Source organism: Zophobas morio, unplaced genomic scaffold, assembly GCF_036711695.1.
Source record: "Zophobas morio isolate AGI-343-1 ecotype UQ-CSIRO unplaced genomic scaffold, CSIRO_AGI_Zmor_V1 ptg000004l, whole genome shotgun sequence".
In the NCBI taxonomy this organism is placed as follows: domain Eukaryota; kingdom Metazoa; phylum Arthropoda; class Insecta; order Coleoptera; family Tenebrionidae; genus Zophobas; species Zophobas morio.
The window spans coordinates 10,782,805-10,810,104 of NW_026972109.1; the positions used below are offsets into that span (position 1 = coordinate 10,782,805).

General features: G+C 32.7%; 1 protein-coding gene across 1 annotated transcript in view; it reads right to left on the reverse strand.

Annotated features, from left to right (window-relative positions):
• Nucleotides 1–27,300, reverse strand: part of LOC135135918 (synapsin) — a 107,038-nt gene that overhangs the window by 70,604 nt on the left and 9,134 nt on the right. Inside the window, exon 6 of the mRNA XM_064065040.1 lies at nucleotides 2,641–3,078. Within this exon, the coding sequence (XP_063921110.1) occupies nucleotides 2,641–3,078 (438 nt within the window). The remainder of the gene's footprint in view (nucleotides 1–2,640; nucleotides 3,079–27,300) is intronic.

The window sequence follows — 27,300 nt, forward strand, 5'->3', positions numbered from 1 at the left end:
AAAATTTTCCAATAATATCACAATTGCTCTTTCCTCTGCTTGTTCAATAAAATTATACAGGCACCGAGTCGTCACGCGCTCTTCACAATCGCCCATAAAATAAATTTGAAGAAATTTCGGATTGTTATCAGGCATTGGCATCAGTGATCCGATTTTATGGTAGACCTGGCCTTGAATTTTGAATGTAGTTTCAAAATTACGTCCATCGGATGCACGATCGCAAATTTTAGTTGCCCCAAATGACGTCATTTGGAAGCAAGAATTAAATTTGCGTATCTTACGCAAAAATAATTTGGAATCATCTGAATTGCCAGTAAGAAGGGATAATAAAGGCTCCGGCGGAGCGGGTAAAGGTGACAGCACAACTTTTCCTGATGCGCAGCACATGCCGGCTGCTTCATTCCGAAATTTCAATGCCTGACAATATTGACATACTTTATCCATTCCACCGATAGCAATTTTTGAATGCGCTGAGTAGTTAATATCTGGTGCATATTCAAAGGCAAGCCGAACGAATGATGCACGTGTTAATGAGCGGCTGATCCGTTGCCTTTGTCGATCTAGTACTCGTACTGTAGCTATGTTTCGTTCTCGTGCCGCTCTTGTTCTCGTAATATTCTGTTGCCGACGTTCGTCACGCTGTTCTTGAGATTCTTGTGCACGACTTTCTGCAATCCTGATTCTTTCAGCTGCATTTCTTGTTTCGATTTGTTCTGGTAATTGCTGAGCTCTTTCAACACGTTTGCGTCGTGACCCTTTGCTGCTCGCGTTGTTGAGGTTAGATTTTTTCGGTGGCATCTGACTGACAATAATAATTTAATCGTTTAAATATTAGAAACCCAGTCGAAAGGTATCGACATCTGTTAGAATCATTTGGAGTTAACAGATAATTGTGAGTGTCAAATAATAGCAGACAAATAATTAGCAATAAATTAAAATTGCGACTATAATTTGAGATTTAAACTATCCTATAACTCAAGTTGGATCGAACTGCACATGGTGTGCGAATTTTATTATAATCGGTTAAGTGGTTTAGCAGTCCATTGAGGACCAACATTGTGACACGAGATTTATATATATTAAGATTGGTTTTGGGACATAGATTTTCCTATGCGGAAAACTTCACGAGGTATAAATATTAAAGGGAACTTTGGATATGCAACGTTATGGTTTAGTCATCCGGAATCGGAAGACGCGGTTAAAGCAGCCATTTATCTGGAAAATTGGAAGGTTGTTTTTTTAAAAAAGTTATAGGTCGTCGATGCAGGGAGTTGGAAATTCGAAAACATGAAAATGTAAATACTTAAGTGATTTTTAACACATTTTTTTTGCTCAATAACGACCGAAACCCTCATGTTAATCAAAATTTTCGGTCGTTTTCATTCTCAAAATTGCTTATTATAAGACTTAGACAAGCATAACGTGAGCAAGTACATGAAGAAAAGTTTAGCATCGATTGGCTTCAGCTTTATCAACATCGTCGTTTATTTTTTTAGAATTTCATTTTCGTTCCGATTTTGTTTTTGTTAGTTTAAAGCAGTATAGGAAATATCCCTCTATCCGCATGAGTTTGTGCTTGCTCGTGTCGTTTTTAAAAAGAAAACACCAAAGTACGAACTTCGTAAGAATGTCAACATATTAGCTCAAACTTTACGTTGTTAAAAACATATTTCACGAAGATTTTCTCAATTTCAAGGCATCGCTAACAATCAACAAAGTTTTAAGTGACTGCATCCAGGGTGTTTAAGTTTGCGAATATCCGCAAACAAGTGATTGAGTTAAAATAAGTGTTGGTAACTTTTTGATTTATGGCCATTATTAAAATCGTTCTCATAATAAACAGTACAATTTTTTACGAGGAATTAATCTGATTCAGAGACGAACAAGGAGATTGTGAACACTTTTTTTTAACTAGTTTGAGGCTTAATTTAGGCTCATGAAAAGTGAAAGCTTGTACAAGTTGTTGAAGAAAAAATATTGCTTTGTAGTTTATAAAGAAAGGTCGTTTCATATGAAAACACCAAATTTAAACCGAAAAATGATGATTCAAGCCTCAAACTCACGATCGTGCCCGAAAGAATACTGCAAGCTGAAGAACAAATTTTGGAACGCGTCGAAGAAGAGCCCGACATCAGGATTTGCAGCTGGAATTAAAGTTTCACAGTTTGTAGTGCATCGTAGATTAAAAACAAGGCACATAAAGTAAAGTTAAATCTCGTTAAGTTTCAGATTTATAATAAAATCCCAGCTCATATTTGAAACACACAAATGCACTTTACTTTCTAATTTCCTAACTGTTCCCTCTGGATTATTCACATACAGCTACTCTGCAAATATTTTAAAACGTTATTCGCACAGATTAAATCTTAAAAACAATTTCGAGCCTACTTGGATGTCACTTTCGGAACAATGACGTCATCAGTACTTTTTTTAAAACCAGAACCACATAAAACTCACACAATTCTTTTCAAAAAAAAGGTTACTATTTAAAAATATGTACATATGTGTATGATGTCACAGCTTTGACATTTCATCATTCCATCCTCGCATACTTACAGTTTTTTTTCTACATTCCATTGAACTTTTCATTATTTTCTTTGCTATAACGTACTACCAACATCCAGCCCGCCTTCTACTTACTAGCAAGAAATCCGGCCTAAAAGACCTCCCGACCCTCGTCCCGCCTCTGAACACGGCCATCGAGACGTTCGCTCCGTCCGAGTTAGCCGTGACCGTGATCTCCTTAAATTCAGCCTGTTCAACCCTGATATCGTAATCGCCGATCCTCTTTCCCCGGAAGTACTTCGACCAGTCCGTGTTCTGGTCGTCGATGACGAGCAAAGTTAGGTGTCTTCCGGATACCGAGGAGGTGACTCGAGTCGCGCTCGAGACCGCCGCCCCCAAGATCGACGCCCCCTGGTCCCTGGCTTGGCCCGTCAACGACTGCACCCGCTGCAGGAGCGACTCCCGCGACTTGGCGGGGCTGCTGGGGGCGCTCGTGGTCTTTGAGCCTGGTCGTAAGTTGAGAGAGAGGTCGGTGACGGTCGATGTCTGAGACGGGGGCGGTGGCGGTGGGGCCTGTAAGAGAATGCAGAAAGGTAGAGACGGTGGAATGATAAATGGGTATTGGGGCTAGTTGTAGCGAAGGGGAATTAATAAATCAAAGTTTTTGGTGGAAGCGGGAGTGGTCTGTCTTTGTCTAAGAGAATTTATACACAAAGAGATACTTTTGGGATTATTCGATGCGGATTCTGCCACAGATTTTAGCAAATAGGGGTAGCAGATTATAACTGCTGTGTATGTACATTAAGCCTAATAGCGTTATATGTGCTGTATTCAAATTTCGCCCCTATGTACCTTATTGGCATTCTCTGATAAAGAAAGACGCAAATAATGAAGTGAATTAATGACTGAAAACAGTGAAAGAAGAAATACAATCAATCTCACAAGAATTTAAAGCGAACTAACTCGAAAATTAGCAAAAATACAAATGAAGCTTTGATATAAACAACTTCGCTCTGTTCGTGCTTTATTTGAAGACTGAAAGCATTAATTAACAAAATAAAGAAAGCTTGCTTTAATCATATTATCACTATGGTTTAGTTAATTTGACCATCGCTACAACGAAGCCCGACATAATGTATTTTAAGATGTAAATGGACGGAGAATAATGTTGTGCTCTTTTGGATTAGTTTGTTAATGGATTTTCACTAAAAGTACATTATTATGAAATCCAAGTAAGTTTTTTTCAGTTTCCATTAAACTTTGGTAGTTTATTATGTACATCGTCTAGATATGGATTTTTGTGAGAGAAAACGACCAATGTCTTACAAAGATTAAACTTCAGTTGGTAAAACCTTTATAAGAGAGAAATTTTTGCTGTAAATTTTTAAGTCCTATTTTATCTGAGTTTTAAAAAACAAAGAAAGCCTCTTACCTTGTTATTTTTAATTAGATGGTCTTGTACTCATTATTTTTAAATATTTCATTTCTTAATAAAGATAATTTTATGTTTTCTCAACGTTTCATCATAGCTAAATAAGTTTCTCGTTCCCTTTATTTGTAATTTAATACTGTTTCCATACTTATTTTTCAAAATTGTTTACACTGGATAGTTCAAAAAAGCATACTGTTAACGTTGTATACGTATACAAACTGATAATTTGTCCCCCTTAAAAAGTTGATGACGTCACCAAAAAATTTCTTAGGAAAATCTTACTTGAAACATATAACACTCATATTTTTACCTCAACATTTAGGGATTACCCGAAAACAAAATAAAATTTGCAGAATTAAGTTGTGTAATTTGTCTAAAAAACTGCACTTGTTTAATGGATTGTCCTTCAGAGGCGTGGGAAGTTCTAGCTAAATAACTTTAAGCCAATTTTTATTTATTGTTTTGTGTGCATTTACGTACTAATATTATCAGAAACTGGGCACTCGTAAAATTAATTGGGGCCCAGGCAGCAGAGAAATATAAAATTAAGCTTTATGCTATTGTGTACAGAAAAAGTTGGACAATGTTATTTAAACAGAACTTCCCTCGCCTCTGAAGTGCAGCCAAAGTTGAAGTTTAAATTTAATTTTTCAGTTTTTCAACTTTTTAATTCAATTTCTACATTTTGCAATTTTTCGTTTCAATTTTTTATTATCTTTATTTTTACAATTTTTTAATTTTAGAATTTTTTGGTTTTTCAATTTCACTTTTTTCAATTTTTCGTTTCGTCAGTTTTTCAATTTGCAATCTTTAATTATACGATATCTCTTCGAGTTTTCACTTTTAAATTTTCCACTTTATGATTTTCCAACTTTCGGACGTTTCAGTTCTTAGATCTTGCAGTTTTCCGATTTCAAATTTCACGAGTATTCAATTTTTAATTATTCATATTTTAGATTTTTCAGTTTTTCATTTCTTCAGTTTTTCGAGAAAACCGAGAAAGTACAAGTTATGCTACGTGAGTTACATTAGGAGTACAGTCCAAAATTATTGAATATTTGACTTTATGTTTTTTATTATATCTCTTGCTTTTTGCGGCAAAAAATTGTTGAAAGAAAACTAAGTATGTATATAAAGAAAAAAAAAAAACAAAAATTAAGCCATACCCTTTGAGAAAATAGGGGCGGGTGGGGGGGGTTTAGTACTTGCTGAGACAAGACTGATTTTGGCAAATGCTATACCCTCTGAGAAAATAGAGGGGCAAGTACTTGCAAAGTTAAACTTATTTTGGCAAATGACATATCCTCTGAAAAAATAAGGGCGGGTGGGCGGGGCTAGTAGTTGCTCTTATAAGACTGATTTTTGCAGACGCCATACCCTCTGAGAAAATAGGGGCGGGTGGGCGGGGCTAGTACTTGCTAAGATAAGACTGATTTTGGTAGATGCCATACCCTCTGAGAAAATAAAGCGGCTCGTACTTGCAAAGGTAAAACTTATTTTGCCAAATGACATAAACTCTGAGAAAATAGGGGGCGGGTGGGCGGGGCTAGCACTTGCTAAGATAAGTCTTATTTTGGCAAATAACATATCCTCTGAGAAAATAAGGGCGGGTGGGCGGGGCTAGTAGTTGCTCTGATAAGACTGATTTTTCCAGACGCCATACCCTCTGAGAAAATAGGGGCGGGTGGGCGGGGCTAGTCTTTTTTTTTAGTGTATAGAATTTTCTTTTTTATTTTGTCCATTCTTTCTTAATATGCGAAGTCTTTTTCCAACAAGAAACTCAAAAAAATGTTCAACTATACTGTTGTTGAAAGAAAATTCTATACACTAAAAAAAAAAGATTATTGAGAAAGCGAATGTAAAATTCATCACAATTGAGATCGGGGCGGGTGGGTAGGCCGCCCCGATCTCAATTGTGATGAATTTTACATTCGCTTTCTCAATAGAAAAAGGTCTAACAATGAATTAAAAAATCATCACAATTCAGATCGGGGCGTGTGGATGGAGCTTAAGCTTTGTTTTTTTTTTTAATATATAGAGTTTTCTTTCAACAGCAGGATATATATATTTTCAGTTTCTTGTTGGGAAAAGAAGACTTCCTACATTAAGAAAAAAGGGATCAAATATAAGCCGCGCCCACCCACCCCTTCTCAATTGTGCGTTATTCATCGAGAGCTGAAGGGCGGAGTTTACTTGCAAAATCCTCCATGCCGCAAAGACCAAGAGATATTATAATAAAAATATGAAGTCAATCTGTTATTCAATAATTTTAAACCGTATTACTAATGTTGTTAGAAAATAAATATCCAATCAGATTTAGGAATTTAACTAGTTTCTATGGAAATATGCAATTTAACACCTTTTAAATTTAAGAAGTTTTACAAGTCTAATGGAGGCAAAATCAGTCTTATCTTAGCAAGTGCTAGCCCCGCCCACCCGCCCTTATTTTGTCAGAGGGTATGGCGTCTGCAAAATCCGTCTTATCAGAGCAAGTACTAACCCCGCCCACCCGCCCTTATTTTCTCGGAGGATATGTCATTTGCCAAAATAAGACTTATCTTAGCAAGTGCTAGCCCCGCGCACCCGCCCCTATTTTCTCAGAGGGTATGGCTTAATTTTTGTTTTTTTTTTTCTTTATATACATACTTAGTTTTCTTTGAACAATTTTTTGCCGCAAAAAACAAGAGATATTATAGTAAAAAACAGAAATTCAAATATTCAATAATTTTGGACTGTACTCCTAATGTAAGTCACGTAGCATAACTTGTACTCTCTCCGTTTTCTCGAAAAACTGAAGAAATGAAAAACTGAAAAATCTAAAATATGAATAATTAAAAATTGAAAACTCGTGAAATTTGAAATCGGAAAACTGCAAGATCTAAGAACTGAAACGTCCGAAAGTTGGAAAATCATAAACTGGAAAATTTAAAAATGAAAACTCGAAAAGATATCGTATAATTAAAGATCGCAAATTGAAAAACTGACGAAACGAAAAATTGAAAAAAGTGAAATTGAAAAAACAAAAAATTCTAAAATTAATAAATTGTGAAAATAAAGATAATAAAAAATTGAAACGAAAAATTGCAAAATGTAGAAATTTAATTGAAAATTTGAAAAACTGAAAAATTAAATTTAAACTTCAACTTCGGCTGCACTTCAGAGGCGAGGGAAGTTCTGTTTAAATAACATCATCCAATTTTTTCTGTACAAAATAGCATAAAGCTTAATTTTATATCTCTCTGCTACCTGGTCTCGAATTAATTTTACGAGTACACAGTTTCTAATAATAATATTAGTACGTAAATGCACACAAAACAATAAATAAACATTGGCTTAAAGTTATTTAGCTAGAACTTCCCACGCCTCTTTATTTGGTTTTAGGGTAATCCCTAAATGTTGAAGTAAAAATAGGAGTGTTATATGTTTCAAGTAAGATTTTCCTAAGAAATTTTTTGGCGACGTCATCAACTTTTTAAAGGAGACAAATTATTATCTGTTTGTATACATATACAACATTAGCAGTAACAGTATGCCTTTTTGAAACATCCAGTATAAACAATTTTGAAAAATAAGTATTGAGACAGTATTAAACTACAAATAAAGGGAACGAGAAACTTATTTAGCTATGAAACGTAGAGAAACCAGGATTTTGCAACTAAACTCCGCTTTTCAGCTCACGGTGAATAAAGCATTCATCACAATTGAGAAGGGGTGGGTGGGCGGTGCTTATATTTTGTCCATTTTTTCTTGATATATTTTTTTTTTCTTAACAAGAAACAGAAAATATGTTTAACTATCCTGTTGTTGAAAGAAAATTCTATATATTAAAAAAAACAAAGATTAAGCCCCACCCACCCGCCCCGATCTCAATTGTGATGAATTTTTCATTCGTTGTTAGACCGAGGGGCGGAGCGTAATACATATTTCTATATTGATTTGAATGAGTTTGTCTTCTCAAAACAGAGGACTAAAATTATTAATTAAACCACAATCGAACAAAATCTTATGAGCATTATAATTCTTATTTCACCATTATTATATAAAGATGTGCGTTTTCTCACATTCTCGAGTAAATGGGGTAACTAACTCGATTTTAATTTGACCAATAAAAAAATTGTGATGACGCCATCAACATGGATAATACTACTATATCGATAAATGTTTATCAATCATCTAAGAAATTTCACTTGTATGATAAATTTTTTAGTTTGTTTTGAAAGTATTGACGAGTTCGACCACTAGAGCCATCCTCAAAATCAGTTTTCTAAAAATACAGTAAAAATATATATACAAAGTTATTTACACAACAGTTCCCCGCCGCTAAAGCACAGAAAATACTTAGTTGTGTATGTTTCGAAAACAATTTATTTTACATTTCATCAACAACTTTTCATCTCTATTAATTTCACTAATCTAGTTATGTATTCAATAAAATTAGAAACTCCAATTTCTCTGTTTTTGTCCTTGGTTCAAATGTTAATTAATTAATTAACTCAATGGATATTGTTCGGAATTGAAACAAAATATTAATCCTCACAAATGAAGAAAAGCCATTCAACCTTTACATTTAACTTGCTATAATATTGATATAGATGAAATCTATATATATATATCATAAGTTGGACTTTTTTTTTGAAAAATTTGAGTCCATCGGTAAAAAATTCAAGTACAGAAGTATGTAAGTTTCTAAAATTTGACAGAATTTAACAAACAAAATGTTGAGGTGGCGGCATCAAATTGTTGGTGGAGGTGATTAGACAAATCTTGGTTAGCGTTTTATCACGTACACGACATTCCTAACATATAGGTACTTATAAAATTTGACAATAATAATCAATTCCATAATTTCGGAGATTATATGTCTAATAAATATCGACACAGACGGCAGGCAGACAGACAGAAACATATCTATTTTTTTTTATACCCCAGGAGTCGTGAAACGTCGAGAAAACATAACAGGTGCCATTCACCGGATGAAATTTTGAAAAATACCATAACCATATAACAACTTTTACTAAAACATTCGGGAACAAATTGCTTCAAAGTCTTCTAAGTGAGTTTTTTGTATTCTACTGACAGTATTTTTGAAAACCTATCCACGTATATTCAGTTTGAACGCTTAGTTTCGCCGATAACTAAAACGATAACTATTTTTTTGTACGACAATACAAATTACTGAATTTGTTGAAAAAGTACAAAATTAACAATTTAAATTTGTGTAAGATATATTTGCACAAAAAATTGCTAAATAACAAACAGACATAAAATTTTACTTGTAAGTTGGTATTAACTCAGGTTATTTCAGCTGTATTCTCTTTGAATAGGTTGAAAGCGAAAATTTGTCCTGTTTAATTTATTACAAAAATTACAACAGGGACGAAAATATTTATGAAGAGGAGTAAAAGTGTAAATCCAGAAGCAGCATAAATGTTAAAATACTCACCGTTCGCCCCATAAGAGCCGGTTTGCATAAATCATGAGTTAGAAACTCTCGCATTATTTGTAGCGACCTTTCATGAGCACGAAAAGCATTCCCGATTTCATTGTATTCCAACGAAAACATGGTACAGCGGATTCAACAGAAATATATTAACAAAACAAATTACCGAACAAAAATATCGAATTTCCGGATTAAACTGAAAAGCGAACAACTCAAACAAGTATAAGAACAGGCTACGTGGAACCAGAATTGTCATTAGTAATCACTATACAGTAGTTCTAACAAATTATTTTATTTAGTTTTGTCGAAACGTGGATGATTTTGTACCTCGGGTAACGCCTCATCCAAGAAAAAATGTTCCCAGGCGCCAAAGTACCGTTTCACTCGCTGCTTACACAAATCGCTATTTTGCCATCACAATACTTGCATTATTATGTCAATAATATAAACCGCCGCGCTTGATTATCTGATTTGTTCTTTATCGTGTACGTTAAGCATAAACAACCATTATCCGTCGTAACCTTTGAATTTCATGACCATTTTGCGGTTGACATGGCGAAACATTTTCATGAAGGAAATAAGCAAATTGGTTCAAATTTCTACCAACACGATAATTTTGTACCACATGTAGATAAGGATTTCGCAACGTAAACTAAGAAAATCAGTGACAGGCGAGGACCTTACACGACAAGAACACATCCTTCACCACAGCCGCCATGTTCTCCCTCCTAATTGGCTGAAATTTTGAAAAATGTCCCTTTTTATTGGCCTTTTAAACCTCGAGTGGAATAAAATACATAAAAGCGTGCTACGTCTAATTTATCAGTGTTTTTAATCGCCTAGTCGGAGACACGCAAGGGTCGAGGGTGGTTCTTGGAACGGAAAAATCGAAGGAACTGCTCAAGCGGACAAGTCATTAATAGTAAGAATGGAGTTATATGGCTCATTTGGGGTGAAGACGACAACTCGTAAAAGTTCATGTGCGTGGATTTAAGCAGATTCTCAGCGTCGTTTTAAAAAATTTAACCGATTAGAGGAGTGAGAATGTCTAAGGCGATTTGTTTGCTCGGTGCGGTATTACGGGTTTTACCGGACTAATCTGGGGAATGATGAGTACAAAAAAATACGCAAAACCGAGCTTAATGAAGCTAGAGGTTCTTTATGTGTAGAAACAGGTCTGTTACGCTTCTTTGGTTCGGAAAACTGTGAGCATGGTTGACCTCCACGTCGTCAAAGCTTTAATAGCCGGGAAACGCAGCCAAATGAGACACTTTGTGATTTATAATGGAGTTTATTGTTTCAGATTTTTAAAGCTCATGGCGGCTGATAAGAGCCACAAAAAAATGATAAAGTTTCATCTTGAATACGTGCAAAAAGACACAATTATTTTGAACGGGTCGATATCATCGTGCTCGTAAACTAAAGCGTGAGATCTAACTATATTCACGTTTTATGTGTTTGAATACTAAAACGAATTAACACTTATTAGCGCTTCCACTTTAATTTCGCCGTATCTCTCTAATTTGAAACATTCTACGATGTGGAGTTACTTCACAAAGCCTCTGACTATTTAATATCTTGGTAAATGTGTATGTAAGCTCTTCTTTATCACTTTTGGGTGCGAAGTGTCTTAAAAATAAGCCAAGGCTTATATGAGTTGTCGAAAGACGGAAACGACATCGCATGTTTGACTTTTAGTTGTTCAAAAATATTCATCATTATTATTACTGTGTTTACGATGAGTGCTCTTTCAAAATCTTTCAAAAAATCACATAATGTGGCCTCGACGACGTCTAACCCTTTCAAGCTAAAATCACCAGTGTTTACAAAATTTTAATATTATAACCCGTTTTCGCGGTTTATTATAACATTTTGTTACACAATTATGACTATCTCAAATTTAATTACTGTAGAGTTAGGTAGCGGCTCTGTGCCACATTATATTAAATTTTTGATAAAAGTAGACGTTGAAATTAACGCTACGGGACATATTTTAAGATTCACTACTCCACCATTAAACACGCAATCAAGTTTGCAATTTATTTTATCAACAAAAACATTATCAAAACAACTTTGATGTACATCAGGCGCAGAGAGCGGCTAGAACCTTGAAATTTCATTTAGCACGGAGTAAAACAGTTTATAAAGTGTAACAAAGTAAGAACAAAAATTGCTTTTTTGTGAAAGTGATTTCTTGAAGTGCGTTGGGCTTATTATACTTTTTAATTTATTTGTGCTCACTTTTGTTTGTTTGCGTGCCGGTTGCAATTAAAACCCTGGAAGGAACGAAATGAATAGAAAAGTGTACTCTGATCTGTAAAAACAAACAGCCCTTAGCGTATAAACTTTTATTAAAGAAGTTAATATAAGTTTGAGTTACGCACTTCCGTTTTCTCCCTTTTTGTACGTTGTGCTCGCCGACGGCTCATCGGATGTTATGAAAATACCTTGAACAATTTTGTGGCCGTTGCAGGAAGAGGATAATGTTTCTGCAAATACTTGAAATCTCCAAAGATAATATAAAAATTATATCTTTTATATTGTATTTTCATGTGGCGAATAGTTAATGAATTTTCCTTAATTTTGACAAGTAAGTACAATGAAACACTAAAAATTCTTGGGTACCGCTAGCGTTTTATTTCTAGAAAAGTTGAAAGAATCTTGGGGACTGCTGTGTTTTTTTTAATACATATAAAATTTTCTTTCAACAACAGGATAATTAAACATATTGCCAGTTTCTTGTTGGGAAAAGAAGACTTCGTACATTAAGAAAAAATGAACCAAATATGTATAAGGCCCGCCCTCCCAATTGTGATGAATGTTTTATTCGTCCTGAGCTAAAAGGCGAAGTTTATTTGCAAAATCCTGTTTTCTCTACAACAAATTCCTATAAGAAATATGTTTTTAAAAGGACATAATTTTTCAGAGAAATATTGATCAATCTGATTAGGAATGAAAAACTCATCACAATTGAGATCGGGCGGGTGGGTGGGGTTTAATTTTTTTTTTAATATATAGAATTTTCTTTCGAGAACAGGTTAGCTAAACATATTGTCAGTTTCCTGTTGGGAAAAGAAGGTTCGTATACGAATAATGAATGGGATCATAAATTACAAGTACAGACTCATCATATTTTGTACATTCTAGATAGGATTTATTCAGCAAACTTTTGAGCTGACGTCATCAGTTTTTTGGAGAAGATAACCAAATATATTTTGACTAAAAATTTATTATGCTCTTTATAATCTCAAAACATCTGCAAGATTTGAAAACATTCGGTTCTGTAGTTCCTGATTAAATCAATAAAATACATTTACGTATTCATTTTTTTTTCTTGGTCAGCCTGTATATGCAAATCGAAAAAATATGAACGGAATGATAAATCACAAGAAGAGACTCATCATATTTTGTACATTTTAGATAGGATTTATTCAGCAAAATTTTGTGCTGACGTCATAAATTTTTTAGGGGGATGAGCAAATACATTTTGATCAAGAAATTACCATGCTTATGATAACTTTAAAACATCTTCAAGATTTCAAAGCATTCGGTTTTGTAGTTCCTGGGTAAATCAATAAAATAACTTTACGCGTTCATTAATTTTTTTGAGTCACCCTGTCTATGCAAATCCAAAAAATATGAATAGAGTGATAAATCACAAGTACCGACTCATCATATTTTGTACAGTTTAGATAGGCAAATTTTCGAGCTGATCTCATCAATTTTTTGGAGGGGATAACCAAATATATTTTGACTAAAGATTTATGATGCTCTTTATAGCCTTAAAACACCTGCAACATTTCAAAGCATTCGGCTTAGCAGATTCAAAATTAAATTGCAAAATTGTTTTATAATTTTAATTTTTTTTTCAAAGATCTGGACGTTTCGGGTAAAAACTCAATTCGGAGTCGTAAACTACAGGTGTAAGCCTATTCCATTTTTTTTTTTTTTTAATAAATATGTTGAGTTTTCTTTCAACAACCGGATAGTTAAACATATTGTCAGTTTCTTGTTGGGAAAAGAAGACTTTGTGTATTAAGAGAAAATTGACAAAATGTAAACCTCGCCCACCCACCTCTTCTCAATTGTGATGAATATTTTATTTTCATCGTGAGATGAAGGGCGACGTTTAGTTGCAAAATCCTCGTTTCTCTACAAGAAATTACCATATGAAATCTGTTTTCAAAAGGATAGAATTTTTTAGAGAAATATTGATGTTACAATTAAACTCCGCCCTTCGGTCTGGTTAAGACTGAAAACCTTATCGCACTTGAGATCGGGCGGATGGGTGGGGCTTAATCTTTGTTTTTTTTTAATATGTATATAGAATTTTCTTTGGACAATAGGATAGATAAACATGTTTTCAGTTTCTTGTTGCGAAAAGAAGACTTCGTATATTAAGAAAAAATGGACAAAATATAAGCCCCACCCACCCACCCCTTTTCAATTGTAATGAATATTTTATTCATCGTGAGCTAAAGGGCGAAGTTCAATTGCAAAATCCTGATTTCTCTACAAAAAATTACGATAAGAAATATCTTTTTAAAAGGACATAATTTTTTAGAGAAATATTGATCGGCCTGATTAGGAATGAAAAACTCGTCACAATTAAGATCGGGCGGGTGGGTGGGGTTTAATTTTTTTTTTTTAATATATAGAGTGTTCTTTCAAGAACAGGTTCGATAAACATATTGTCAGTTTCTAGTTGGGAAAAGAAGACTTCTTATATTAAGAAAAATGGACCAAATGTAAGCCCCACCCACCCACTCCTTTTCGATTTTAATAAATATTTTATTCATCCTGAGCTGAAAGGCGAAGATTAGTTGCAAAATCATGATTTCTCTATAAAAAATTACCATATGAAATATGTTTTTAAAAAGGATATAGGAGAAATTTTTTAGAGAAATATTGATCGATCTGTTTAGGAATGAAAAACTCATCACAATTGAGATCGGGCGGGTGGGTGGGGCTTAATTTTTGTTTTTTTTTTAATATCTAAAGTTTTCTTTCAACAACAGTGTAAATAAACATATTGTCAGTTTCTTGTTGGGAAAAGAAAACTTAGTATATTAAGAAAAAAATGGACCGCCCACCCACACTTTCTCAGTTGTAATGAATGCTTTATTCATCCTGAGCTGAAGAGCGGACTTTAGTTGGAAAATCCTCAATTCTCTACAAGAATTTAATACAAGAAATATCTTTTTAAAAGGGTAGAATTTTCCAGAGAAATCGTATATTACAATTAAACTCCGCCCTTAGTCTGATTAGGAATGAAAAACTCATCACAATTGAGATCGGGCGGGTGGGTGGGGTTTAATTTTTTTTTTAATATATATAGAGTTTTCTTTCAAGAACAGGATAGCTAAACATATTGTCAGTTTCTTGTTGGGAAAAGAAAACTTCGTATATTAAGAAAAAATGGACCAAATGTAAGCCCCACCCACCCACCCCTTCTCGATTGTAATGAATATTTTATTCATCCTGAGCTGAAGGGCGAAGTTTGAAATTGATAATTTTTTTAGAAAAGTGGGATTTAACCTTCGAGTAATTTTTAATAATAGGAAAGAATCTCCGAGACCTCTTGTATTTTACTTTTAATACAGCCTGAAAAATTTTCGGGCGTTTTTGAAAAAGTTTAAAGAATCTTGGGTGATCGTGGTGTTTTTGAAAGAATTTCAAAGACTCTAACGAGTTCCTTGTGTCTTTTTTAAGAATATGAAAGAATTTTGGAGCCACTAGTTTTTTTTAAGTGAAGGTATCATTGGGCCTCCTTGCGGTTCATTTTTAAAAGTATCTGAAGAGTGTCAGTGACATCTGGTATTTTATTTTTTATAAAGTTTGAAAGGATCTTCGGCACTTTTTGTATTTTATTTTGACAAAAACTGAAAAACTTGGGATATTGAAACCCAAAATCTTGGGAGCTCCTACTGTCTTTTTTAAATGGTGTGAAAGAATCTTGTAAGTTCATTAGTCTTTTTTTTTAAATGTGAAAAATCATCGGGACCACCTCTGTTTTATTTTTTAAAGAATGTGAAAAATTTCGGGAACTCTTGGTATTTTATTTTAGCACATTTTGAAAAATTTGCGGGCGTTTTATTTTTGAAAAACTTTAAAGAATCTTGGTTGCTCCAAGTGTTTCTGAAAGAATTTCAGACACTGTTATGGATCCCTGGTGTCTTTTTTAAGAATGATTTATATTTTAAAAGATTCTGAAACATGTCGTGGACTCCTGGTGTCTTATTTTTTAAAAAGTTTGAAAAAATCTTAGAACGTCCTAATGACTTTTTTTTTTATAATGGGGAAGAATCTTGGAATCCCATTGGTGCTTTTCTTTTAGAATGTGAAGAATCATGGGGGCCCCTTCATTTTTATTTTTTAAAGAATGTAAAAATTTCTGGAACTCCTCGTCTTTTATTTTTGTAGGTTCGAATAATCTTAGGTACCCTTGCTCTTTTTTTGGTAATAACAGGAAAAATCTCCAGGATCTTCGTATTATATTTTTTATACAATTTACAAATTTCCTAGGAACCCCTGGTGTTTTATTTTTAAAAAGTTGAAAGAATCTTGGACGCTCCTAATATTTTTTTTAGAATGTGAAGGAATCGCCTGCGTTTTGTTCTTGAAAGAATCTGAAAAAATGCCCCTGGTGTTCTTTTTTAAGTTTGAAAGGAATCTTCGGGCTCCTTGTATTTTCTTTTTGAAAAAAAAAATGCTAATATTTTGGGATATTGGGAACTCCTGGCGTTTTATTTTTGAAAAAAAAATCTGAAAATTCTCTGCTATCGCGATGTTTTATGTTTTAAAAAGCTTGAAAGAACCTGGGAATCAGATGACAGCCATTTTTTTTAGAATGTGAAAGAATGATCGGGAACTCTTGTGTTTTATTTTTGAAATAATGTGAAAAATTCTGGGAACCCCTGACGTTTTAGTTTTGAAAAATCTGTTTTGTTTTTGAAAAAAAAATCAAACAGTAATAACAAAAGTAAGGCTGCCGTTTCCGTCAGTCTGTCTGTCTGCCGTTTGTCCGTTTTTTTTAGAACGTGAAAGAATTATCGGGACCCTTTGTGTTTTACTTTTAAAAGAATCTGAAATCTCTTGGACACTAATTTTAACGTAGTTGCATTTCTAGAATTTCAAGGAACTTAGCATAAACAATCGATAACTAATATCGGGAAAAGCATTAAGCTTTTTAAGATACATATAATGTGTGGCACTTCAAAACAAAAAGAATATTACTAAAGCACACGCAATATTACATTTCAGGGCGAATTTTTTGTAACGACTCTTTAACGTGCCATTAAATTTCGGATGGGGTAAATATATATTATTACTTCTGATATGTATAATGTAACACAATAGCCATACCTAAATGCGTCCCTAGAACTTTATTGCAGTCGGATGGTTGGATGGATAATCAATAAAATACATTGCTTAAGCGGTTCTTAAAAATAAAAGCGTGGTAGCACGCACGAGCCACAGCGCAACTGGGGACTGAATTTCCAATACTAATCATTTATTGGACAATTTTCCCGATTACGTCATCAGATTTCTAGAGGGAATAGATGAGTAAATTTATTAATGGCTTTCGTCACCACTTTTTAAAACTGGTGAATGCAAAAATAAGCCCTTTTGTGCGATGTCCTACAAGACCCCACAATAAATCAAGGTCTTAGCAGCCGGTTCATGTCTGGCTTCAATTTTCTTTGCTTTTTTTTGCATCATTTCTGAATTTGTTTTTGAATATTTAACTTTTAAATGTGAACCGGTGTTCTTAATGCACGCATAATAAGCTACACTGTATACAAAAAGGTTATTTTAGAAGAAACTCACGAAAACAGCTTTCGCTCTAGAGGTTGCTGTATTTGTAAATGAAAAACAATATCTTCGCGAAAAAGTAAAATAACCATTTTCAGACTACGCTGGAAAATACGGTGATTTAGGGGTCCCACAAGCATTAAAATAACTTCTAGCCAAAGAAGTGTAAAAACTTGTCGGAAAAAGTTGTAATCATTCCTGCCACTACAGAAGATGGAAGTGTTTTAAGAGCTTCCAGAAATAGGGATCAAGCAAGGACAAGAAATTCATGATCCATTACGTTTTCAGGATGTTAAATAATAAGTTAACAGGAAAATGACACGAAAGTTGTTTTTAGTTACTAAAAGAGTTTGAAATTATGGACACTATGTCTTTGTGAACGCTGAGTGCATTAAATAAAGCGTGTTTTCGCCTTATTTGGAGCCGTATTATTAGCTCACCGGCAACGTAACAACCAAACTACTTCTTGTAAAATATGCCTAATGAATATAAAAATATTTTAATTTTAGGTCAACAGGAGAAAGTTGAAAGTTTCATTTTCGTTCGCCTTTTTTCGTTTCTGAACTACCGACCGCCGGTTAGAATAGAAGCGGATTTTGTGAACGAATTACCGGTGATTCATTAGTGTTTTCCAATTTTAGAAATCCTGCAATAAGTTTTGGAATTTTTCCAATAGGTTGTGCTGTGCCTTTCTCTGTTTTATAAAATACAAAAAAGCCATTGTTTGACATTTTTTGGGAACACAGCTGCGTTTTTACAACGAACATCCAGCAAATGAATGCCATCCAAACCACCACCTGTGCTTAAATTTTTACTGCCAATAAAAATCCTTTATGAATGACATAATTAATCTGCTTGGTCGTCACTTCACCCGGTATTGTCAAAAAATCAGTTTTAAAATTTGAGTAATGAGTTTGAAAATTCTGTGTTGGATTCCGTCAGAGAACAGTAGCACTTGTTAGGAAAACAACAATTTACAGCAGAAGTCGTTCATTTTATTGCTTACATCATCAATATACATTCGCAAATTCGCACACCATATTTTCCAAGTACTCGTCTGCTTCATCCTCTGCAGGATGTTTTGCTAATTTTATTTTCACTCATATTTCACATGCAATTTCTCCGTTCATTAAAAATCCGCCTCTGCAAATTAACAAGATGACAAATCCGCGCTGTAACAACGTGCTTCCACCTAAATAAGTAATCATTATTCTGGCAAGCACAAAAATAACAAAAAAGCGCTTTCATTCCCCATTTGCTCATTTCACTCGGCATAAGCCATTCAAAGCAAACAAAACGTACCGCAAGCCATCGATTCAGGTGAGTGCTATCCCCATGAATTATGAATTTCACCCCATCAATAAAAGGCCCGAAAAGTGGGACTCGATTAATTATGTATGAATGAAAAAATGAATTTTAATTGCGCTCGTCCCACTCCCGAACAAAGACGAGTCAAATTACAACTCCGTATTTGTGTGTAAGCCTGCGAAATAAATCAAGCTCATCAGCATTTTTGCTGCAGCCTGGGTAATTACATTTACACGAAGAGAGTTTTAAATCCCGGCTTTATTTTAACCCACTGAATTTATTTTATGCAGAATTTGGCATTTGCGATGGTAAATTAACACCGAGGCGTCTTTAAATGAGCCAAGTGAAATACCGGGTAATGGATGGGCGTTTTTTTGAGGTGGATGGGGGTATTTTGGTGAGAGGAACACGAAAACACCGACGCAAATAGCTTTTTTGGATGCGTTTATCGTGTAATCGGTTGGTAATTAGAGTTTTGCTGTATTTGGATTACCTCCAGATTATAATCTGATTCACTTCGACGGAAATAAAGTCGGCCGAGTATGCATAAACATTCTATCTTTACTAATGAAACAAATTACAATGTTCTACTTAATTGACTCATTCCGTATGCCCGACATGAAAACAACTAGAAACGCCTCTGGATGTTTACGGTGACTATGGTTAAACAGGGATCCGGTAGTATAAACAGCATTGCTTTTAGAGGGCTAAACCCGGATGATTTTTTTCAAGTTTGTTTCCTTTTACAACACCACGAATTTCGTTAATCTCTGGAATTTTTTATTTCTGCTATGTAGTGCCACCTGTAATCTCGACACCAAATTTTCTTGTATTTTCTGAATTAGCCAGTGTTTACGTATTTTTTGCTGTATTTATTTGTGTTATTTGTGTCGTTGTACTTCAAAATAAAAATCACCATTTTTCCTGCTACTGGTGTTTCCATTAGATAACTTTTTCAAGCGATACTTGACTACACAAACTATAGAATACAAGCGTGTAGGTTTCCTCTTTGTTTGTCTATCGGTCATTATAAGCTCAGTGAAACACTCAAAAAGTATCTCCTTTAAGACATTGATGACGTCATCACAAAATATTGCTAAGTAAATATCATTTTCAATTTAATATTATTAAAATAATTTTTTGGAAGATAATTTTAACGTTTTGCCTCGAAAACTGTTACTTTAATTTTATCCGTTTTATTTCTTCTGTTTAATTCGTTTTTATGTATTTTTTTTCTTATTTTTCAATTATTTTTAAGAGTATGGTTATACTTCAAAACAAAAATCCAAATTTTTCCTACTACTGTGTTGGCTTAATAGTATTTCCAGTGAAACACTCAAAAAACAATAGTGACGTGATCTCAAAATTTTGGTAACTAATCTCATTTTAATTCTAATTATATAAAAAATTCAATTTTAAATTTTCTTGTTTTCGGATTTTCCAACTTTTGGACGTTTCAATTTTTAGATTTTGTATAGAAAGTACAAGTTATTCTACGTGACTTACACTAAGAGGTTACAGTTCAAAATTAGTGAATAATACATTGACTTTATGTTTCTTATTATAATATCTCTTGTTGTTTGCAGCAAAAAGTTGTTGAAAGAAAACTATGTACTCGTATATAAAGAGAAAAAAACAAGATTAAGCATTAAGATTTCTTTGTAACTCTAATTTACACCACTAACTATTACAGCGATTATGTACAAAATAATTCCGGGGCAACTTCACTCGAGCGGAGTCCAACGAGTGTTCGTTTCGGAAGGTGGCCTCCATTTAAACCTATATTCCATTCTCGATGTTTCGCAATCCGCTTCCGCTTCCAGGCCTTTCTTTCGCGAACACCGCTTCGACCGGCCGATGAGTCATACTACATACATTCTAGATGAAACACATACATACTAGACGACCCATAGGCGTCGTACCGGGGCGGCGTATGGGTTTATTTCGTAACAATATAATTTTTCTAGAAAATTCCAACCTTTCAAAAACAGAAGTGAGGATTTTGCAACTAACCTCCGCCCTTCAGTTCACGATGAATAAAGCATTCATCACAATTGAGAAGGGGTGGGTGGGCGGGGCTCATATTTGGTCCACTTTTTCTTGATATACGAAGTCTTCTTTTCTCAACAGAAAATTGACAAGAAGTTTAAATATCTTGTTGTTGAAAGAAAACCCTATATATTAAAAAATTAAGCTCCACCCACCCGCCCCGATCTTAATTGTGATGAGATTTTCATTCCTAATCAGACCGAAGGGCGGACTTTTAATATTTGTCTAAAAAATTCTACCCTTTTAAAAACATATTACATATGGTAATTTCTTGTAGAGAAATGAGGAGTTTGCAACTAAACTCCGCCCTTCAGCTCACGATGAATGAAGCATTCATTACAATTGGGAAGGGGTGGGTGGGCGGGGCTTAGATTTTGTCCATTTTTTCTTAATATGCGAAGTCTTCTTTTCCCAACAAGAAACTGACAATATGTTTAACTATCTTGTTATTGAAAGAAAACTCTATTTAAAAAAAAACACAAAAATTAAGCCCCACCCACCCGCCCCGATCTCAATTGGGATGAGATTTTCATTCCTAATCAGACCAAAGGGCGGAGTATAATTGTAACATCAATATTTCTCTAAAAAATTATACCCTTTTAAAAACATATGGTAATTTCTTGTAGAGAAATGAGGATTTTGCAACTAAACTCCGCCCTTCAGCTAACCATGAATAAACTATTCATCACAATTGAGAAGGGGTGGGTGGGCGGGACTTATATTTTGTCCATGTTTTCTTAATATACGAAGTCTTCTTTTCCCAACAAGAAACTGACAATATGTTTAACTAACCTGTTGTTGAAAGAAAATTCTATATACTAAAAAAAAAAAACACAACAATTAAGAACCACCCACCCACCCCAGTCTCAATTGTGATCAATTTTTTATTCGTTGTTAGACCGAGGGGCGGAGCGTAATTGCAAAATACAAATTTCTCTATTGATTTGAATGAGTTTGGGTTGTCAAAACAGAGGACTAAAAGTATTAATTAAACCACAATCTAACAAAATGTTATGAACATTATAATTCTTTATTTAATCATTATTATATACAAAGACGTGCATTTTCTCACATTCTCGAGAAAATGGGGTTTTTAACTCGTTTTTAATTCTCTCTCTCGTTTTAACTCGTTTTTAATTTGTCCAATAATTTTTTTTTCGTTCAAACAGAAAAATATTTTTTAAAAATAGACAAAAAATTGGCATATCACTCTGATTCTCCACTCGTTCCTGGTTGTTTACGTGTTTTAAATTTTCCGAAATAAAAAACTAAGTCAATAATTGAGGACACACTAGAATGGTAATGAAGCGAATCTTTTATGTTTTCAAAGTGGGTTGTAATTGATGTTGGAGAACAAAAATAAGATTTCCGAATCACCAGAAGTTTTAAAAATAGGTCCAGTGTGATTTATCGTAGTGTTTTTTAACTTTTTTCCTTTACTGAAGTGCTAGAATGCTGCTTTTTGGAACATTTTACTTTACATTGATTACGAAAATTGGTAATATTTAAGAAATTAGAAAAAAGTTTAATAATTTTTGCAATAACATGTATGTTATTTTATCAAATTTAAATAGTTTTACAAAGGCCAAATTTATTACCATTGTTACTCTAAACTCTAGAGGTGCTGAAATATTGAGAAAACATGAAAGTAACCATTCTTCGGATGGACCATTTTACAATAAGAGAAACGCGAATGGGTTACAAAATCACATTAAATTCTGTATAGGTAACAAAATTAAAATTGTGATGTTTCTAAACTCTAAAATCTTTCATTTCTTCAACTGTAAACCCAATGTTTTCATACTTTCACCAGTGTTATTATATTATGATTGATGACTTAATTATATCTTTCTAAAAACAGGTATCTAGCGGTTGTACTAAATTGTTAGCAATTAAACGATCACAAATTTTGAAAGTGTTTCTAGGTACTAATAGTGCTATTTCGTATATATATATTTTTTTTAATTTATTAGCAATTTTTCGATCTATAGCTTTGAAGAAATGGGGTAAGTAAGACATTTCTGGTGTATTTTGGAACTTTCAAGATCTTAACGGTAGTTTTAAAATTAAAACCTTAAAAGTGATTTAGATGCCAAGCCGTCTATTACTTTGTTAAAAGGATGTATTTACCTACAAGTACGTCGTTACTATTTATGAATAGAGAACACCTGAGTAGGATATAAATTCTTCTTGAACTTGACCTAAGTTAACCTTTATCCGCTAAGATGCAGGTCAACGTTTTAACTAATGCGGTAATACCAGTATAGTTTGAGACAAAGGGGAACACATATTTTTAAACTTATCTCACATTATCAAGTAAAAGATTAATTATAAAAAAAACTTATACCATTGTTCTTCACGAAACAAACTTATTTTATAGGCAGCTTCAGACTTACAGTTAAAGATATTGATACAATTTGACATTAAAAACCACACAAATTGTTCTTAGTCTTCAGAAAATGTTACAAGAATTCTATTAAAAGAAAAAAAACTTTCCAATTTATTTTGTCAGACCTTTTGTAGAGGTGCCACAGAGGGTAATATATACCCCAAGCAAAAAACTTTTCTCATTTGCTTTACCTTCCGTAACCCTTCTAAAACACAAAGCTATCACATTCCCATTTCTTCAAACCCACACCACCTCCTTTCTAAGAGAATTGAAAATGAAACAAACTAATTAAAAATAGATACAGAGAACCTGCTACATAATTGAACGTCTACATTTTACTAATTTACGACATGCTTTAGCTTCTAAAGCGTGATCCAGGTTAATTAAATAAGATTTAACTCCCCTATCGCCTTTAAATAGACAAGGTGTATATATGGTTGCCTAAACCGACCAATTTTCGTGAAAATTCCGCTGCAGAACATGGAAGGCAGCTAATTGAGAGAAAGTTGCAGTCTAATTTGCAAACCCACCCAACCACATTCACCACGCTAAACATTCGCATATGTGTTATGTACAAATAGTTTTCGGAGCAATTATTCATGTCGTGTTTAATTAAAGGCCAATTTCCAACCATCTGCAGAATTCATCCGAACTTAATTAAACAATGGAACAAAAAATGGATTTTCCTAGAGGGTAGTTTTAATCTAAAAGGGTGGAGGGCGTATGGGTAAAATTATGATTGATCGGTTCAAAGTTTTATTAAGTCAACACAATTATAGCGTGTTGTGTAGTCGTCAAGAACTAATAGATCATGGTGGCTATGTCTAGTATTATAGCACTAAAAAAAAGATATTTATTGCTATCGATTTAATATAGCTTGTAATGTAGTAGCGGGATTTGACAAATTGGAATAAATTATGAAAGTCTAAAAAATTAACTAGTGGTTAAAAATTTGACTGGCAGAAAACTATACAGGTCATTGGTGTTGACAGGCATCACTCAGACTTTTAAATGACGATAAAGATGATAATTGCTATGCAAACAGCTGCTTTGAATATTCTATTGCAAAAACAAAATTTAGATCCAGTTATATCATGTTTAAGTGTCTCCTTAAATGTTAAAGACGTCACAAACAAATAAACAGGATCAACAAAAACAGGATTTTTGAAATATTATTAGTTCTGAATTCGTTGAATTTATTTCGTAAGTAATTTTGACTGGTATGACGTCATCAAGCCTGAATAATTCATAAGTACATGTCACACTGTCGTGTTCCAGCTATCCACGAGGGTATAACATCCGTATGCACCACGTTTGATATGTCTGAACTATTACTATTAAATAAACTTTGTTACAATGTTTGACGTCGAGGCAAATTCATGCTTGTTTGATATATTAAAACAACTCATTTGATTATTAATCGTTACACTTGTTTGTATGTACAATATTGAGTTAACCTGATTCCTTATTTAAAAAATAATAGCTAAAACTTACAAAAGGTTCAGCTACATAATTAAACTCTTTTTTATTGTTACATTTCTTTGACGTGCGATAAAATAAACAGAGAAACCCAACAATTTATTAATTACAGCTGCGCTATAAAACAAAGGAATGGAACAATACGGCAGTTTCAGGAGTACCTGCAACCTACAAAACCCAGTTTTCCGAGTTTCGTACAATAAAACCTTATCCAATTTAGTTTGACATGTGAAATACCGTTTTTCACTGAAATAGAGCGCAGTTGCAGTGTATAAAAAGCAACCTGCAGCAGCGTCACTGAAAAACTCGTTACAGTATTATCATAGGAAACGTGATAATATATTTGTATACTAATAAAATTTTATGGCCCCATCAGTGTCATTTAGGCCAACAATGGTCTAACAACGTTCCCGGTAGGGATCTTCGTCGATTCATAGGCGACGTGTGCCGCTTTAATATCTATGTAAATTTCAGGGTTGTGTTTAAGGCAATAATTGATCGTTAGAGTTACTCGGCTAAATGCTAGACAAAATTATTTCGTGGTCTTGCGTCTTTATATTCTAGTAGTGTTCGCCCCTGTTCACCAGTTGTCGACCGCCAACTTTCGACCGACCATCTGTAATTTATGGTTTTACGGAATATGAGCTTCTTTAACTCTGTTGTTAAATTTTTTTAGTTTACAAAAATAGTTACTGTAATACGAACTTTCATCAGTTGTTTAGGTGTAGGAAACAGAAAGACAATTTTTGTCATGAATTAGAAAAAATTACGGCTAGTTTTTTTCAATTCTGACAGCAAATTCGAAGAAACCAAAAATAATCATAATCAGTTAACAATAACTGTACTTTACTACAATTTCGGGTGTTAAAAGCTAAAAACGTGCATTAAAATTTTGTATGGATTTTAGAAATATCGTGTAGATGCTGAAACTTTAACCACATCTTGTCTGATCATCCCAATCAACAGTGCGATGGCGTCACTTCAAAATTGTGTATAGAACTGCTATTGAAATTTTAAAAAAATAATATACTCCTACGTGTGGATTATGAATCCGTCTTGATTTTTTATCATATATACACAGATTTTTGGAAAAATATTCGTAAATGTATAAGATTTTAGAGTATAATTTTGAAACTGCAAAACCGAATGTTCTAAAATTTTACATTTGAAGGGGTCGTAAGTGTGGTAAATTTAAAAATAAACTGATTAACAAGTTTGTAAATAAACAAATTTGTCAATAAAGAAGTTTATCAGCAAACATATAGATATACAAATTGATGAATAAACAAAATTTTAAATAAACAAATTGATAAATATACAAGCTTATAAACACATTTATGAATATTTAATTTTTTAAATAAAATAATAAAAAAGACGAAATTTATAAATAAAGTGGTTTAAATAGGAATTAATAAACAAAATGATACATGAACTTATTTATAAACAAATTTTTGAACCAAGTAAAAAAATATATTAATAAAAAAATTGATAAACAAATTTATCCATTAACAAATTCTTAAACAAATTTATGAATGTACAAATTTATAACCAAATGCAACAAATTTATCAAAAAACAAAAATATAAACAAATATGTGTATAAACGATAAAATTAATAAACAAACTTTGAAATTACTTTAATAAATTGACAAATCAATAATACGGAGGTAATGTGTCAACGAATTTATAAAAAAAAATGATAAAACATTTATAAACAAATTTTAAAAATATACTATTAATTAAAAATTATAAATAAACAAATTTAATTAAATATTTATGCAGAAACAAATTGATGAATGAATTTATAAATGAACAAATTTATAAAACACTTATAAATCATTTATAAACAAATTATAAAAATATATTAATTAAAAATTAAAAATTAACAAATTTATCGATAAGAAGATTAACGAAAAAATTTATGAATCAACAAATTAATCAATAAACAAAATTTAAAATTTTTGATACAGAAATAGTCTGCAGTAAAGACGAAAAAACTAACTACTGCTTTATTTGATATTGATTTTCAAACGTGTGTGATGATTTTGAAAGAGATGGAACTGTATTTTGTTTGTAATTTGTAGTATAATTTTGACAAACAAATTTTTCAATAAACAAAAATATAAACAAATATTTACGAAGAAATAAACTGATGAACAAATATATAAATGAACAAATTGTTAAACAAATTTGAAACTAATTTATTAAATAAAAGATTGGCAAATTAACAAAACCGAGGTTGTAAAAGAACAAATTTATGAAACTATTATGAAACATTTATAAACAAATTATAAAAATATGTTAATTAAAAATTATAAATGACAAATTTATCAATAAGCAGATTTATAAACAAATTTATGAATCAACGAATTTATTAATAAATCAATAAATCAACTTTAAATCTGCTTTGTTTGATATTGTTTTTCAAATGAGTGTAATATTTTTGAAAGAAAAACAATGGAATTGTGTTTTGTTTGTAATATCTGTCATCTAATTTTGTCAAACAAATGTATCAATTAACAAAAATATAAACAAATAAATGAATAAACAGATTTATGAACAAACAACCTGATGAACAAATTTATAAATGAACAAATTCATAAACAATCTTTGGAACCAATTTACGAAATAAAAATTGACAACTCAACTATACGTAGGTTATGTTACAAATGAACAAATTTATAAACAAATTCATAGAAATATATTCATTAAAAATTATAAAAAAACTAATTTATCGATAAGCAGATTTATGAACAAATTTATGAACCAACAAATTTATCAATAAATAAAGTTTAAATTTTTTTATAAACAAATAGTGTGCAGTAAGGACGAAAAAACTATCTACTGCTTTATTTGATATTGTTTTTCAGTTGTGTGTAATGACT